We start from the raw sequence: 18,331 nt of genomic DNA, 5'->3' as shown, positions 1-18,331 counted from the left end.
AACCTCAGTATTGTAGGAATGTAGACAGAAGTCTCATCAAGTCTGGGCACTGCTATATCCAACAAGAAGGCAAGCTGACCTATATTACCTGCTCTCCTCCAGTCACTTTGTTGTAAAGATTCCTTATTGACTGATCAGAATGTTAGATTTTACCTTTATCTGCCACTCTGACTAACACACACACACACACACGAGTGCTGGTATGTAGACATTAATAGTGAACCACTGGAGAAGCTAATCCCACCTGAAATTATTGAAGGGTAAAAAGAAAACAAAATAAATCCGAAAATATTCAAGTATAAGTTGCTTCATTTGGCTATTTGTTTCTCCCGAGAGCTTCACTCCCCCTCTAAATGGAAATTCTTACCCAATAACAGCCCGTTAACAGCCAAGCAGATTTTAAAAGGACACTTTTGTGACATCGTTCACGATAAACAGCATTTTGTAGACAGGTGCTTTCCATTACCTTGCCTCAATCAAGGCTCATTACAGTTCCTTACTCTAATTCACAGATAAAACACAGGACGGTCACAATAGAGAGAATTGGAGAACAATGGTGAGATGACTTGTCGATCAGATGACTTTTTCATCATATCCTGATCAGGAATGTCAGAAAGCCAGAAGACCCTCCCCAGATATGGGAGCACTATTCAAGTCTTTGACGGGCTTGGGAGCTACACAGGAGGAAAGTATTTAACATGAAAGAGGAAACTGAGCTTGGAGGCAACTTCGTAATGAGGATGTGAGGGTTCTATTTGAGGTCAGTGGGGTTAGTGAAATCAAGAATATCAATAGATGAAGGACTAATGGTGGAGCTGTCAAAGCTAGGAGATAAGAACATAAGAACACAAGAATTAGGAGCAGTTGAAGGCCATATGGCCTCTCGAGCCTGCTCCGCCATTCAGTAAGATCATGCCTGATCTTCGACCTCAACTTCACTTTCCCACCCGATCTCCATATCCCTTGATTCTGCTAGAGTCCAAAAATCTATCTATCTCAGCCTTGAATTTACTCAAAGATTCAGCATCCACAGCCCTTTGGGGTAGAGAATTCCAAAGATTCACAACGCTCTGAGTGAAGAAATTCTTCCTCATCTCAGTCTTTCCTCCTCATCTCTAGCTGTTTGTTAGACTTGAGTGTCTTGAAGAAATTCTGTCTTTGAAAAATTGATTAGACTATTTTCATTACCCCACCGAGAGGCAGGAAAAAGACTAGATGTAACACTGCAATAGGACTCAAAGTTGTAAGCATGGCAATAGTGAGGAAAGGGAACTAAATCATCCAAGGTTCTCGCCTGCATTATAGATTTCTCTACCCTTCCAAGTCCAAGCACTAACAAAGGAAAAGGCATCTTTCACAATTGGACAACACAGTTGGTCAAAGTTGGCTTTAAATAAATCACAGTGGCCTCCCAGAAATCTATGTTAAGCCATACACCCAGTTCAGGACAACGCAGGGTTGAGCGCTGGTATACAGGACTACTCTGTTGTGATAGACAATCATAGTTAATGGCTCTTCGAAGGCTTGGTAGCATAATACATGAAATAAATTGTAAATCTGGGCAGATCCCAGCCCAGAGAGCCTTATTTATTATTTCTATCACCTGGGTAGGTGTAGTCATTTCATTTGTTGAAGAGTTTACCTAAACAGAAAAGAATCACCTGCATTTGAAGTGATAATGTGGATCTCCTCCAATACAGAAATCAAGTCACAAGAGAATTTCCCCCAAAATAACGCCCAAGAAGCCTTGTTAAAGTGGCCACAAAGCGGACATACTATACATTCTTGCTAAAGTAATATTAAAATACAGAGGGGGAGAAATTCAGAATCGCCCCGTTTGGGGGCGGTAACTTTTGAAAGCTGGGAAATAGCGCCAGGCGCTAATGATTCCCAGCTTTTAAACAATTGGGTTTTAGCGCTCCAGGAAGGAAGTGAAACGTTAAATCAAGCGCTCCACCTCCTTCCTGGAGCGCTAAAGGACGCAGGTGGGGCAGCAGTTGTGCAGCTGCTGCGATCCGAGGCTCCTTCCCTCCCTTAAAGGGAAGGGCCATTGCTGCAGACTCTGCAGTGGGACCGGTTAGCTGGTCCGCGACGGCAGCCGCAATCCGGCCCAATCAGCCCCATGAACTCCAGCAGAGTGCCGGGCTGATCGATCGCGGCCCAGGAGAAGTAAAAATAATTGAACAAAAACATTTCAGAAATTTAGGTACTTGCCATTGGCAACCTCCCCGTTAACTTTTGTCTCCGAAACGCCCGGGCTCCCGATCAACGCCTCCTGCAGCTGTCGGTGTCATCGCCCGGCGATGCTGCAGGGGGCGGGACCAAAGTTCGGGTTTGGGGCGCTACCGGGGCGTTGCACACGGCAATGACGTCACGATCTCCGGGCGAAGGAGATTGTGGCGCAAAGTCTTACCGCCGGCGCAAACCTCTCACCGAAGTTCGCGGGAGTTGTTCATCTCACCGCGCCCCGGCGGTAAGTTGTTAGCGCCCCATTATCGCCCCCCCCCCCAGGGGCGCTAACCCACCAAACCTCTCCCCCAGACTCTGTTATGAAACAAGACAAGATTGGCTGGTGAGCAGAGGAAGTCATTGCTATGAAAAATGAACAGAATGGGAAAGAGAAAAACACCCTGGGTAACAGAACCACCAACAACTTATATATTTATATAGTGCCTTTAACGTAATAAAACGTTCCAAGACGCTTCGCAGGAGTATCATAAGACAAAAAATTTGACACCGAGCCAGATAAGGAGAAATTAGGGCAGGTGACCAAAAGGTTGGTCAAACAGGTAGGTTTTAAGTAGCGTCTTAAAGGAGGAAAGAGAGGTAGCGAGGCGGAGAGGTTTAGGCAGGAAATTCCAGAGCTTAGGGCCCAGGCAACAGAAGGCACGGCCACCAAAGGTTGAGCGATTATAATCAGGGATGCTCAAGAGGGCAGAATTAGAGGAGCACAGATATCTCGGGGGGGTTGTGGAGCTGGAGGAGATTACAGAGATAGGGAGGGACGAGGCCATGGAGGAACTTGAAAACAAGGATGAGAATTTTGAAATTGAGAAGTTGCTTAACCGGGAGCCAATATAGGTCAGCGAGCACAGGGGTGATGAGCGAACGGGACTTGGTGCGAGTTAGGACACGGGCAGCCGAGTTTTGGATCACCTCAAGTTTATGTAGGGTAGAATGTGGGAGGCCAGCCAGGAGTGCGTTGGAATAGTCAAGTCTAGAGGTAACAAAGGCATGGATGAGGGTTTCAGCTGAGGCAAGGGCAGAGATGGGCGATGTTACGGCGATTGAAATAGGTGGTCTTAGTTATGCCGCGGATGTGTGTTCGGAAGCTCATTTCAAGTTCAAATATGACACCAAGGTTGCGAACAGTGTGGTTCAGCCTCAGGCAGATGATAGGGAGGGGGATGGAGTCAGTGGCTAGGGAACGACGTTTGTGGCAGGGAACGAAAACAATGGCTTCAGTCTTGCCAATATTTAATTGGAGAAAATTTCTGCTCATCCAGAACTGGATGTCGGACAAGCAGTCTGACAATTTAGACACCGTGGAGGGGTCAAGAGAAGTGGTGCTGAGATAGAGCTGGGTGTCGTCAGCGTACATGTGGAAACTGATGCTGTGTTTTTGGATGATGTCACCAAGGGGCAGCATGGAGATGAGAAATAGGAGGGGGCCAAGGCTAGATCCTTGGGGGACACCAGAGGTAACAATGTGGGAGTGGGAAGAGAAACCATTGCAGGTGATTCTCTGGCTGCGATTAGATAAGAATGGAACCAGTCGAGTTCAGTCCCACTGAGCTGGACGAAGGTGGAGAGGCGTTGGAGAAGGATGGAGTTGTCAACCATGTCAAAGGCTGCAGATAAGTTAAGAAGGACGAGGAGGGATAGTTTACCTTTGTCACAGTCACAAAGGATGTCATTTGTGACTTTGATAGCCATTTCAGTACTGTGGCAAGGGCGGAAACCTGATTGGAGGGATTCAAACATATGGAGTTGTGGGAAAGATGGGAACGGATTTGGGAGGCGACAACACGTTCAATGACTTTGGAGAGGAAAGGGAGGTTGGAGATGGGGCAGTAGCTTGCAAGGACTGCGGGGTTAAGGGTTGGTTTTTTGAGGAGAGGGGTGATGACGGCAGATTTGAGGGAGCGGAGGACATACCCGAGGAACCCCTTAATGAGTGGGAAGTCAGAGGATGGGTCAAGTACAGTGCAGAGTACAACATTAGATATCAAGGGCCAGTTGGCAACACTTGGAAGTGAGAGACTGTGTGGGTGCAAAGCTTTAAAAATTGTTACTGACTTAGGACTTACTATGTGGTACAGCCACACATTAATTACCACCACAAGTTTCCTTAGAACTGACAAAGGATATTGTTTTCAAAGGATAGGGGAGTGCTGCACTGTTGGAATTGCCGTCTTTCAGATGAGACGTTAAACCGAGGCCCCGTCCGCTTTATCGGGGGACATAAAAGAGCCTATTGAAGAGGAGCCGGGAGTTATCCCTGGTGTCCTGGTCAATATTTATCCCGTAATCAACATAACAAAAACAGGTTATCTGGTCATTATCACACTGCTGTTTGTGGGAGCTTGCTGTGTACAACTGGCTGCTGCATTTCCTACATTACAACAGTGAATAAACTTCAAAAGTACTTAATTGGCTGTAAAACGGTTTGGGACGTCCTGAGGTTGTGAAAGGCACTATATAAATGCAAGTCTTTCTTTTATTAAGAAAATATGAATACAGTTGGCAATGAATAGTTTGCTTTCAATAAATAGATGAACTGTGCCAGTAAAAAGCAACAGATAGAAAACTCCCCTTGTGTCAATCGCAGATAAGGCCCTCTCTGATCACGTCCTCGTATCGCTCTCCACCCACATCCCCTTCCCCCCTCAACCCTACTTCCTTCAGTGTCCGCCCCTGGAATAAACTCTCTCCCAACTGCACTTACGAAATCCCAACTATCCAGCCTTTGGCCCTCCATTCACATTTCTGCAGCTACCAATCTGCTCAACCACACCCTCACCACCACCTTTAATGCCCTAGTCACTATTAAAACAATTACTCTCTCACTCTGGCCGTTCCCCCCTGGTACAGCCTTCATCTTCGCTCCCTTAAATCGAAGGGACGTAGACTCGAATGGATATGGCGGACAACTGGTTTAGCCATTCACCACCAGATCTGGCTGGACAATATAAAACATTATCGGGTCCCGCTCTCGTCTGCCAAAACTGCTCACTATTCCAGAATCATTCTGGAATGCAAAGATAAACCACGGCTTCTATCCTCTACTGCTAGTCGTCTTCTTAAACCCCTCTCCCCTGTCTCCTTCACCCTCACCTCCGACAGCAAGTGTGTGGAGCTCATGGACATCTTTGTCTCTAAGATTGAGTCCATCCAGTCAGCTGCCTCTGCCACTTCCCTTCCTTTCCCTAGCCCACTGGACCAAACTTCCTCCAAGGTTCTCCCCTGCCCTAGCCCTGAACTCGCATCTTCAGTTTCTCTCCGATCTCCCCTCATGACCTCTCCGCGCTCATCTTGTCCATGAGACCCACTTCCTGCTCCCTCGACCCTATTCCCACCAAACTGCTGACCACCCAACTTCCTTTTCTGACTCTCATGTTAGCTGACATTGTTAACGGTTCTCTTTCCAGAGGTACTGGCCCCCTCTCCCTCAAATCTGCCGTCATCACCTCTCGCCTCAAAAAAACAACTCTTGACCCCTCCATCCTTGCAAACTACTGCCCTATCTCCAATCTCCCTTCTCTCTCTAAAATCCTTGAACGTGTTGTCGCCTCCCAAATCCGTGTCCATCTTTCCCGTTTGAATTCCTCCAATCAGGTTTCTGCCCCTGCCACATTACCGAAACGACTCTCATCAAAGTCACAAATGTCATCCTTTGTAACTGTCCTTCTCGACTTGTCTGCAGCCTTTGACATGGTTGACCACTCCATCCTCCTCCAATGCCTCTCTGTCGTTGTCCAGCTGGGTGGGACTGCACTCGCCTGGTTCCATCCAGAGAATCACTTGCAATGGCTTCTCTTCCCGCTCCTGCATCGTTACCTCTGGTGTCCCCCAAGGATCTATCCTTGGCCCCCTCCTATTTCTCATCTACATGCTGCCCCTTGGCGACATCATCTGAAAACACAGCGTCAGTTTCCACATGTACGCTGACGACACCCAGCACTACGTCACCACCACTTCTCTCGACCCCTCCACAGTCTCTAAATTGTCAGACTGCTTGTCCGATATCCAGTACTGGATGAGCAGAAATTTTCTCCAATTAAATATTGGGAAGACCGAAGCCATTGTTTTCGGTCCCCGCCACAAACTCCGTTCCCTAGCCACTGACTCCATCCCTCTCGCTAACATCTGTCTGAGGTAGAACCACACTGTTCGCAGCCTTGGTGTCATATTTGACCCTGAAATGAGCTTCCGACCACATATCCACAGCATAATAAAGACCGCCTACTTCCACTTCCGTAACATCGCCCGTCTCCGCCCTTGCCTCAGCTCATCCGCTGCTGAAACCCTCATCCATGCCTTTGTTACCTCTAGGCTTGATTATTCCAACGCACTCCTGGCTGGCCTCCCACACTCTACCCTACATAAACTTTCGGTCATCTAAAACTCGGCTGCCCGTGTCCTAACTCGCACCAAGTCCCGTTCACCCATCACCCCTGTGCTCGCTGACCTACATTGGCCCCTGGTTAAGCAATGCCTCGATTTTAAAATTCTCATCCTTGTTTTCAAATCCCTCCATGGCCTCGCCACTCCCTATCTCTGTAATCTCCTCCAGCTCCACAACCCCCCCAAGATATCTGTGCTCCTCAAATTCTGCCCTCTTGAGCATCCCTGATTATAATTGCTCAACTATTGATGGTCTTCTGTTACCCAGGCCCTAAGCTCTAGAATTCCCTTCCTAAACCTCTCCGCCTCTCCCCCTTTAAAGCGCTCCTTAAAACCTACCTCTTTGACTAAGCTTTTGGTCATCTGCCCTAATTTCCCCTTATGTGGCTCGGCGTCAAATTGTTTGTCTTCTAATACTCCTGTGAAGCGCTTTGGGACATTTTACTATGTTAAATACAAGTTATTGTTGGTATCTGCTTCTCATAACCTCACGTTACCGTGATGCTCATTGCCAATGTGACATTCCCTATAGTATGTTTCTTTCTGGTTGGAAAGACTGTAGGAACATTTATCAGCTAGGTTTCACTATATCATCTTGAAAGAGAGTATCACAGCCCCAGTTGTGGGCTTTGAGTTTTTATCTAAGGAACGTCTCTCCAGCAAGCTTGGCTATGTTCATGATCCAAACCTCTCTCAGTTCAGCAACTTTAGGGAAATTATGAAAAGAGAGACAGTCCCCCTCTGCTCGAGACTGTTATTGCACCAGTAGAGGGCACAACATGAGTGCCGACATTGACTTTCACATTAAAAACTGACCATTGTCAAACCAGAACACACTTCCCTCACCTTCACATGGCCCATCTCCGACTCTTCCCTTCCCTTCCTCAACTTCTCTGTCTCCATCTCTGGGGATAGACTATTGACAAACATTCACTATAAGCCCACTGACTCCCACAGCTACCTGGACTACACTTTCTCCCACCCCGCTTCCTGTAAGGACTCTATTCCATTCGCTCAGTTTCTCTGTTTCTGCCGCATCTGCTCTGACAATGCCACCTTCTATACTAGTGCTTCCGACATGTCTTCCTTTTTCCTCAACCGAGGATTCCCCTCTACCGTGGTTGACACGGCCCTTGACCGTGTCCGTTTTATTTCCCACACTTCTGTTCTCACTTCTTCCCTTCCCACCCGGAACCACGATAGGGTTCCCCTTGTCCTCACCTTTCACCCCACCAGCCTCCACATTCAACGGATCATCCTCTGTCATTTCCACCACCTCCAACGTGATCCCACCACCAAACACATCTTTCCCTCACCTCCCCTTTCAGCATTCCAAAGGGACCACTCCCTCGGCGACACCATGGTCCACGCCACTATCGCCCCCAACACCCTTTCCCCTGGCACCTTCCTGTGCAATCACAGGAGATGCAACACCTGCCCTTTTATCTCCTCCCTTCCCACTGTCCAGGGCCCCAAACACTTCTTCCAGGTGAAACAGCAATTTACTTGTACTTCTTGCAATTTAGTATACTGTATTCGCTGCTCACGATGCGGTCTCCTCTACATTGGGCAGATTGGGTGACCACTTTGCGGAACACCTCCGTTCAGTCCGTAAGGGTGACCCCGAGCTTCCGGATGCCTGTCACTTTAATTCTCTGCTCCACTCCCACTCTGACCTCTCCCTCTTACACTGTTCCAATGAAGCTCAATGTAAGCTCGAGGAATAGCACCTCATCTTTCGATTAGTCACTTTACAGCCTTCTGGACTCAACATCGAGTTCAACAATTTCAGACCATAACCTCTGCCCCTATCATTTTTTTTCTCTCTCACACAGCAGCTGTTTATCATCCTGCCACTGCCATTTACACGTCATCTTTTGTTTCTTAACCTGTCCCATTACCATATCCTTTTGCCTTACACCATCATCCCTTTTGTCTTTTAATCTCTCCTGCCTTCCATCCTATCACAGACCTTCCCTTTTGTTCTTTCCTTACCTCCCCCCTTTCCCTACCCCTGCTTAAAAACCTGTAACATCTCCAACCTTTTCCAGTTCTGACGAAGGCTTAGCGACCAGAAACGTTAACTCTGTTTCTCTCTCCACAGATACGGCTGAGTATTTCCAGCATTTTCTGTTTTGATTTCAGAAGACCAAGACCTTGGAGATGAAGCTACTCAGTGCCCACAATGCGCCTCTCTACCCGAGCATGCGCATTTCAGCCCAAATTCCAGAATAATTCGTAGTTGTAGATTCGACAATACAAGGAGTTCAGAATGCAATATAATGATTAGTGTAATTTGGGGGGCATTTGTTAAGCAAAATCATAGGTTTTTATTTAAATATATGTCTCTACTTTAAAAGTCGTTCAGTTCTGTTATACTGAAGTGATTCTCTGGCCTGGTTTTGCAGGCTGGTGAAATGCTTCAATAGGAATTCCTGCAGCAGTCAGGACTGAGCATTGTAACTGCTCACGGATCGCAGCGTGACACCGTGCCCGCTGTATGTTTGATTGATTCATAGTGTTATGCCCTTAGAAATTGAGAGGGAATGTTCTTTTATTTAGTGCGCACTGGATACAAAATAATGATTTGGACAAATCAAATTGTATTTGCCACAGGATAGGAACAATTAAAAAAAACATTACAACAAACCCGAACAGTTTGCAAACGCCAGGAAAAAAAATAACAGTGTCATCTCCTACTTAGAGGCTGCAGAGGAATGCAGCCTTTTTATTAAAAAAAGATTGGTATTCTTTAAAGGTTTCTGCTTTCCTGCAGCCTCAGTGCCGAGGGTGTTGGATATTGTAGTGTGTGATTGCCTTGTCGATCCAGTGTTGGTCTTATTCCATGGTGTACTTTCCCTGTAGGCCAGTGTGTGTCGAAAGTGCGGGCGGGTGGCCGAGCCGGGCAGTGATGGCGGACAATGGGAGCTGCCCCGAGTGAGCCGGGTCTCTATGAGAGGCTGGCGGACAACGTCGAGCTGCTGCGGCAGTCCGGTGAGCGCTATGGCATGTCCGAGCGCGACATCGAGAGGTTTGTCGACCAGATCCTGGAAACCAACGAGCCGCAGAGGGAGGCGGCCAGGCACCCGCGGCTCCTGACAGCAGCCAAGGTAAGAGAGAGGGCCCGGGGCCCTGCAGGGGAGAGGTCAGTGGCCGGACACCCGGGGGTCAGTGGCTGGAGACCCGGGGCCTGGGGGTGGGGTCAGTGGCCAGAGACCCTGGGCAGGGGGGGGTGTCAGTGGCCAGAGACCCTGGGCAGGGGGGGTGTCAGTGGCCAGAGACCCTGGGAAGGGGGGTCAGTGGCCGGAGATCCGGGCCCAGGGAGCTGGGGGGGATCAGGGGAGGAGGGCAGTGGCCAGAGACCCGGGGGCATCAGGTGAGGAGGGCAGTGGCCAGAGACCCGGGGGCATCAGGGGAGAAGGGCAGTGGCCAGAGACCCGGGGGCATCGGGAGGAGGGCAGTGGCCAGAGACCCAGGGGCATCAGGGGAGGAGGGCAGTGGCCGGAGACCCAGGGGCATCAGGGGAGGAGGGCAGTGGCCGGACACCCGGGGGCATCGGGAGGAGGGCAGTGGCCAGAGACCCGGGGGCATCAGGGGAGGAGGGCAGTGGCCGGAGACCCGGGGGCATCAGGGGAGGAGGGCCGGGGGCATCAGGGGAGGAGGGCAGTGGCTGGAGACCTGGGGGCATCAGGGGAGGAGGGCACTGGCTGGAGACCCGGGGGGGTGGTGGGGAGAGCAGTGGTTGGAGAACCGGGCCTGGGAGCTGGAGGGCGGTGGCCGGAGATGGGGGCTGGGGGTGTTGCAGGGGAGGGTGCAGTGACCGGAGACCTGGGGGTGGGGGTCAGTGGCCGGAGACCCGGGGCCTGGGGGCATCAGGGGAGGAGGGCCGGGGGCATCAGGGGAGGAGGGCAGTGGCTGGAGACCTGGGGGCATCAGGGGAGGAGGGCACTGGCTGGAGACCCGGGGGGGTGGTGGGGAGAGCAGTGGTCGGAGAACCGGGCCTGGGAGCTGGAGGGCGGTGGCCGGAGATGGGGGCTGGGGGTGTTGCAGGGGAGGGTGCAGTGACCGGAGACCTGGGGGTGGGGGTCAGTGGCCGGAGACCTGGGGGCATCAGGGGAGGGGGCAGTGTCCAGAGACCCGGGCTGGGGAGGCAGTGGCCGGAGACCCAGGGCCTGGCGAGGGGGGGCAGTGGCCGGAGAGCAGGGGCTGGGGGGCAGCAGGGGAGGGGGCAGGGGACGAGGGCAATGGCTGGAGAGCCAGGGCTGGGGGCATCAGGGGAGGGGCAGTGGCCAGTGGCTGGGGGGGCATCAGGGGAGGTGGTAGTGGGCAGAGACTGGGAGCTGGGGGGCATCAGGGAAGGGTGGCAGTGGGCAGACACCCGGGCCCATGAGCTGGGGGGGCAGCAGGGGAGCGGGGTGCAGACTGGCCAGAGACCCGGGCCCAACCAACAGACCCCCGGCCACAGGATGCAACTTTCAAGGGCTCCACTCTCGCTGGCCTTTCTAATGTATTTTATTTTTCCACCTTGTATTTCCTACATTACAACAGTGACTACACTTCAAAAAGTACTTCATTGGCTGCAAGGCGCTTTGGAACGTCCGGTGGTCGTGAAAGGCGCTATATCAATGCAAGTTTTTCTTTCTGTATTTTCCTCCTGAAGCTGCTGACTCATTCTGCATCCAGAACTGCCCACATTGGGCAATTCCCAGGGTGAGAGTTTCATCGCCTGGGGCCAAAAGAAAGACTTGCATTTTTATAACCTCAGAATGTCCCAAAGCGCTTTACAGCCAATTAAGTACTTTTTGAAATAACAACAGAAAATGCTGGAAAAACTCAGCAGGTCAGGCAACATCCGTGGAGAGAAATTTGAGTTGACGTTTCGGGATGGACCCTTCTTCAAAACTGGAAAGAAAAGAAACTACATCGGAGGCAGGGCTGCGATCGGATAAAAGAAACAAAAGAAGTAAAAGAGATTAGAAGCTAGACGAGATAGTAATAGGCTGGGATTAGGTGTAAAGTGTACTGGCAGGGCAAAAGATAGCTGCCAGGTGTGAGAGAGAAACAAAAGGAAAGGGGGGGGGGAAAGGAGTGGAACAATTACAAGAGAAAATGAAATGGGGGCCGAGCTTATGATCTGAAATTGTTGAACTCGATATTGAGTCCGGAAGGCTGCAGACTGCCTAATCGGAAGATGAGGTGCTGTTCCTCGAGTTTACGTTGAGCTTCCGTGGAACAATACAAGAGGCCAAGGACGGTGAGGTCCGAGTGGGAATGGAGCGGTGAATTAAAATGACAGGCGACCGGAAGCTCGGGGTCACCCTTATGGACTGAACGGAGGTGTTCCGCAAAGCGGTCACCCAATCTGCGTTTGGTCTCCCCAATGTAGAGGAGACCGCATCGTGAGCAGCGAATACAGTATACTAGATTGCGAGAAGTACAAGTAAATCGCTGTTTCACCTGGAAGGGGTGTTTGGGGCCCTGGACAGTGGGAAGGGGGGAGGTATAGGGGCAGGTGTTACATCTCCTCCGCTTGCACGGGAAGGTGCCAGGCGAAGAGGAAGGGCTGTTTGGGGTGATAGAGGAGTGGACTAGGGTGTCTCGGAGGGAGCGGTCCCTGCGGAATGCTGAAAGGGGAGGGGAGGGGAAGATACGTTTGGTGGTGGGATCACTTTGGAGGTAGCGGAAATGCCGGAGGATGATCCGTTGAATGTGGAGGCTGGTGGGGTGAAAGGTGAGGACAAGGGGAACCCTATCGTGGTTCCGGGAGGGAGGGGCAGGGGTAGGGGTGAGGGCAGAAGTGCGGGAGATAGAACTGACACGGTCGAGGGCAGTGTCAACCACAGTAGAGGGGAATCCTCGGTTGCGGAAAAAGGAAGACATGTCTGAAGCACTGGTGTGGAAGGTGGCGTCGTCGGAGCAGATACGGCGGAGGCGGAGAAACTGGGAGCATGGAATAGAGTCCTTACAGGAAGCGGGGTGGGAGGAAGTGTAGTCCAGGTAGCTGTGGGAGTCAGTGGGCTTGTAGTAAATATTGGTCGATAACCTATCCCCAGAGATGGAGACGGAGAAGTCGAGGAAGGGAAGGGAAGAGTCCGAGATGGACCATGTGAAGGTGAGGGAAGGGTGGAAATTGGAGGCAAAGTGAATGAAATTGTCAAGTTCGGGGCGAGAGCAGGAAACGGCACCGATACAGTCATCAATGTGTCGGAAAAAGAGGTGAGGGAGGGGACCCGAGTAGGACTGGAACAAAGATTGTTCCACATAGCCCACGAAAAGGCAGGCATAGCTAGGACCCATGCGGGTACCCATGGCAACACCTTTGATTTGGAGGAAATGAGTGGAGTTAAAGGAGAAGTTGTTCAATGTGAGAACAAGTTCAGCCAGGCGGAGGAGGGTCGTGGTGGATGGGGACTGGTTGGGCCTCTGTTCAAGGAAGAAGCGGAGCGCCCTTAGGCCATCCGGGTGGGGGGTGGAGGTGTAGAGGGATTGTACGTCCATGGTGGAAAGGAAGCGGTTGGGGCCAGGAAACTGGAAACTGTTAAAGTGGCGGAGGGCGTCCGAAGAGTCGCGGATGTAGGTGGGAAGAGACTGGACAAGGGGAGAAAAGATAGAGTCAAGATAGGAAGAGATAAGTTCTGTAGGGCAAGAACAGGCTGAAACGATGGGTCTACCAGGGCAGTCCTGTTTGTGGATCTTGGGAAGGAGGTAGAAGCGGGCTGTGCGGGGTTGGGGAACTATGAGGTTGGTGGCAGCAGGGGGAAGATCTCCAGAGGAGATGAGGTCAGTGACAGTCTTGGAAACGGTGGTTTGATGTTCGGTAGTGGGGTCATGGTCCAGGTGGAGGTGTCGGAGAGTTGGCGTTCAGCTTCCACTAGGTAGAGGTCGGTGTGCCAAACAACAACAACAGCACCACCCTTGTCAGCGGGTTTAATGACAATGTCAGGGTTGGATCTAAGAGAATGGAGTGCTGCAAGTTCAGAGGGAGGTAGGTTGGAGTGAGTGAGGGGAGCAGAGAAATGGAGACGGCCGATGTCACGGCGGCAGCTAGCGATGAAAAGATCTAGAGAGGGTAAGAGGCCAGGGGGAGGGGTCCAGGTAGAACGGGAATTCTGCAAGCGGGAGAAAGGGTCAGTTGTGTGGGGGGAAGACTCCTGGCCAGTGAAGTGGGCACGGAGACGAAGGCAGCGGAAAAAGAGCTCAACATCGTGCCGAGCTCGAAATTCATTGAGGTGGGGGCGTAAGGGGATGAAGCTCAGGCCTTTGCTGAGGACTGATCGTTCAGGGTCAGAGAGTGGAAGGTCAGAGGGGATAGTGAAAACGCGGCAGGGGGTGGGATTGGGAGAAGGGGGGTCAGAGGAAAGTGAAGGGGAAGAAGGTTCCGGAGGGGCGTTGGTGTCCAAGAGTTGATGAAGCTTGCGATCCTTGACATCGGAAAGGAAGAAGAAAAGTTTTTTGTTGAAGCGTCGGATGAGTCGAAGGATGAAATGGAACTGTGGACCCGGACAGCTTTGAGATAGAGTGCGCCGGTGTTGCTGAAGAGAGAAGTCGAGTGTGTTCATGTGGCGCCGCATGGCGTTGAGCGTGGATCTCCGGATGCGGCGAGAGCAGTAGTTCGAGGAATGATGAATATCTTGGAGATATTTGTAATCCTGGGTGGATCCGAAGCACGAAGGGTGGAAGTTTAGTTGGAATCCACGTGGAGTAAGTCGGAACCGGAGACAGTTGCTGAGGAAAATGATGTGGCTGTGAAACCGAGTCTTGGCAGATACCTGATCAAACACGAGAAGGGAAACTGAAAGTAATGAAGATAAACAAGGTTGAAGAGCCAAACGGAGATCCCGTCGAAGAGAAGAGCAGAACTTCTTCAAGGTAGGCATTCCTAGAAGAGGTGTGGCAGTGCACCAAACACTAGTACGATAGCAAAATACTGCAGATGTTGGAAATCCGAAATAACAACAGAAAATGCTGGAAAAACTCAGCAGGTCAGGCAACATCCGTGGAGAGAAATTTGAGTTGACGTTTCGGGTTGGACCCTTCTTCAAAACTGGAAAGAAAAGAAACTACATCGGAGGCAGGGCTGCGATCGGACAAAAGAATAAAAGAAACAAAAGAAGTAAAAGAGATTAGAAGCTAGACGAGATGGTAATAGGCTGGGATTAGGTGTAAAGTGTACTGGCAGGGCAAAAGATAGCTGCCAGGTGTGAGAGAAGTGTAGTCACTGTTGTAATGTAGGAAACGTAGCAGCCAAGTGGCGCACAGCAAGCTCCCACAAACAGCAATTTAATAATGACCAGATAATCTGTTTTAGTATAAATATAGGGATAAATATTGGGCAGGACACCGGGAAACTGAGAAACAAAGTTGGTGAAAGGTATCCCGCTGCGCTGCTCACTGGATGCAGGGGTGGCTTTGTTTTCCCGACCTTGCTGTTTCACTGACATTACAGCTCTGACCAAATGATCTATCTTAGTTATCCTTAGATCAATCAAGTCCCATCACCAAATTGCTACCAAAAGCAAGTACATTTGGCTAATCACCTGGTGATCTCTGAGTGCATAAGTTAGAGAGAAGATAGCAGAGGATCTGACCACAATCTTTCAATCCTCCTTAGATATGCGAATTGTGCCGGGGGAGTGGAAGGTAGCTGCCGTTACTCAGAGTAGAATAATCTTGGTAACTATAGGCCGGTCAGTGAATATTTTGAAATGGCTGTTAATCAGGGACAGTACAGTCAACACTGATGTGTGTGTGTGTGCAATAGGAAAATGCTGAAGGGTGTGGATGAACAGAAATACCTAGAAGCTTCATTGCTTAATTCTCTGAAAGTGCGAGTGTAGTCCACAACAGTATTTTTGGTTTCATTGATCGGGGCATCGAGTACAAGAGTAAAGCAATGATGATTAGGCCACAGTTAGAGTATTGTGTGTAGTTTTAGATACCCCATTATAGAAAGCCATAGAGAGTGTACAATGTACATTTACAATGCCGGTTATGGGGAAACTATGGAAATGAAGAGAGACTTGAGATACTAGGGCTATTTTCGCTGGCGTAGAGGAGGCTAAGAAGCAATTTGAGGCTTTTCAAATTATGAAGGGTTTTGATAGATTGTGCATGGAAAGACTCTTTTCTCTGATTGTTGAGTCAGTGACGAAGGGTCATCAATTTAAAATGATCACTAAGACTAAAAGGAGAGGGTTGGAGAGATCTCAAGTGGTTGGAGTGATTGAGGTAGAGACCATTGCATCTATTGAGGGAAAATTGGATAAATATTTGAAGCAGAGAAAGGTACAGAGCTGTGGTGAGAGAGCGAGGCAGTGGGATTAGTTTTAGATTCCTCCAACAAAAAGCTGGCACAGACAGAATGGGCCAAATGGCCTACATCTGTGCTGTAAACCTTTATGGTTCTAAGAGTTACGTCGAGCCTACAGCACAGAAGTAGGCCATTCAGCCCTACTGGTCTATGCTGGTGTTTATGCTCCACATGAGCCTCCTCCCACCCTCCTTCATCTAACCCTATCAGCATACACTTCTATTTCTGTCTCACTCGTGCTTATCTAGTGTCCCCTTAAATGTATCTATGCTATTTGCCTCAACTACTCGTTCTGGGAGCACATTCTTACATACTTTTGGATAAATAAGTTTTTCCTGAATTCCCTATTGGATTTATGACCTCTAGTTTTGGTCTCCCCACACGTGGAAACATCTTCTCCATGTCTACTCTATCAAACCCTTTCATTATCTTAAAGACCTCTATCCGGTCACCCCTCAGCTTTCTCTTTTCTAGAGAAAAGAGCCCCAGCCTGTTCAGTATTTCCTGATAGTTATAACCTCTTAGTCTGGTATCATCCTTGTGAATCTCTTTGCACCTTCTCCAGTACCCCCATATCCTTTTTATAATATGGAGGCCAGAACTGTGCACAGTACTCCAAGTGCAGTCTAATTAATGTTCTATACAAGTTTAACATGACTTCCCTGCTTTTCGATTCTGTCCCTGTAGAAAAAAGCCCCAGTGCTTGGTTTGCTTTTTTATGGCCTTATTAAGCTGCGTTGCTACCTTTAGTGATTGTGTATTCCCCTAGATCCCTTTGCTCCTCTACCCCATTTAGACTCTTATTATCGAAGCACTATGTGGCCTCCTTATTCTTCCTACCAAAATGCACCACCTCGCACTTATCTATATTGAAATCAGTCGGAAGGATAGGCATTGGTAGCACTGCAAAATCAATTAGTGCTAAGCTCCATTGGAAATTGTTAGCTTTTAAAAATAAAACAAATTCCAATTAAAAATCATTGCTGGTAGGAAGCTGGTGTGCAGCGTTTCCTGCATGTGATTGAGACACAAGCGGGCAATGAAAACGTGGCTCCTGTTTGTATTGCTGTGACAATGGAGCCAATCCTTCAAGTACCACATAAATGTGGTAATACAGGAAACTCTTTGGTATCCGGCACCGACGGGACCGGGATGGTGCCGGTTGATTAAAACTTCCGGATGACGGAGAGGGTTATCTACCGAGGCTATTTTTAACAATGAGTCAGACACCTGTTATTGAGGTGTTCGGACTTCCGACAGCGCCAAGAAGCCGAGTAGTGGCAGTTTGGAGAACTACCCCCACTGACTAACTCGGCCACTGCGGGAGACTCGGACTCGGCAACATTGCCGGTTATTGAGGTGTTGTTTTCGGAGTATGAATTTTGCTGGTTAATCGAGAATTCCGGATATTTAGGTGCCGTTTAAACAAGAGTTTCCTGTATATGTTTCTTTTCCTTCTCTGAGTAGTGGTCTGAATATCCTCCTTCTTGGGTATATGATCACTTGATGATAAACATTTCCATTGTATCAGTCGTTAATTCTTCAGCCATCCCGCATCAACTCGTTGCAGCTTCTGCATCGGTAAAGAGAAATGAGAATTGAGTAAAACCACAGTGTGCATTTCCCACTTTTTTTTAAAACACGTGATTTCAGAGTAGTAATCCTTGTTAAAATTCAGATAATGGTTATAAAAACATTGAGATTTTCTTGTGACATGCGATATGTTTTGATTCTCAATATGATTAATGCCTGGTAATGTTCCTGGATATTCAGCATTTACTATTAATATGGTACAGTAATTCTAAGTAAATATTCATTTTTTGATTGATCGAACTGGCAGAAATTTCTCGGAGGAATGTTTATAATTAATCCTGTTGTCTGAGTACCATTGCGAACTGCTAGCTGCTGCTAAACCATAAAGATAATGGTGAGGAACACCACTGCTGCTGTCAGAAGCACAGACCTGTTGTTGCATTGTGCATAAAAAAAAGCTAGATGATCTTACCTGGAGTGGCGATATCAATCGAGTTTAGGCAATAAAGTTTCATCTGGTGACTGCACAAGGGAGGGAATATGAGAGCGTGCATGGGAGAGGCGAGGAAAGAGAGAAAGGAAGAGTTAATGAAAAAGGGAATGAGAAAGATATGGAGGGGAAATGAGAGAGAACGACTAGGATTGAGGGAATAACAAAGACCAGGAGCGAGGGAATGACAGAGAGAGGGAGAGAGAGAGCAAAAAAAGAACTTGCAATCATACAGTGACCTATCATGTCCTCGGGACGTATCAAACCTCTTCACAACCAATGAAGTACTTTTGAAGTGCAGTCATTATTTTGCAGGCAAATGCAGCAGCCGTTGCCAGTTAATTTTTTTTTGTGTTGCATGTTGAATGTTG

The 18,331-nt window shown here is 49.1% G+C and overlaps 1 protein-coding gene across 3 annotated transcripts in view; it reads left to right on the top strand.

Moving 5' to 3' along the window:
- Positions 1–8,907: 8,907 nt before the first annotated feature.
- The window catches only part of c18h6orf89 (chromosome 18 C6orf89 homolog), a 32,612-nt gene continuing 23,188 nt past the window's right edge, over positions 8,908–18,331 (top strand). Inside the window, exons 1-2 of one of the 3 annotated variants that reach the window (XM_086011379.1) lie at positions 8,916–9,125; positions 9,493–9,737. In XM_086011379.1, the coding sequence (XP_085867505.1) occupies positions 9,549–9,737 (189 nt within the window). In that variant the 5' untranslated portion in view covers positions 8,916–9,125; positions 9,493–9,548. Of the gene's footprint in view, positions 9,738–18,331 lie in introns of all 3 variants that reach the window. The other 2 variants (XM_086011380.1, XM_086011378.1) reach the window with 2 other exon arrangements.

Source organism: Somniosus microcephalus, chromosome 18 (genome assembly GCF_052327205.1).
Source record: "Somniosus microcephalus isolate GS21.2 chromosome 18, FLI_Smic_1.0, whole genome shotgun sequence".
Lineage (NCBI taxonomy): Eukaryota > Metazoa > Chordata > Chondrichthyes > Squaliformes > Somniosidae > Somniosus > Somniosus microcephalus.
Note: the sequence above shows the minus strand (reverse complement) of the source record. Positions and strands in the feature narration are given on the sequence as shown.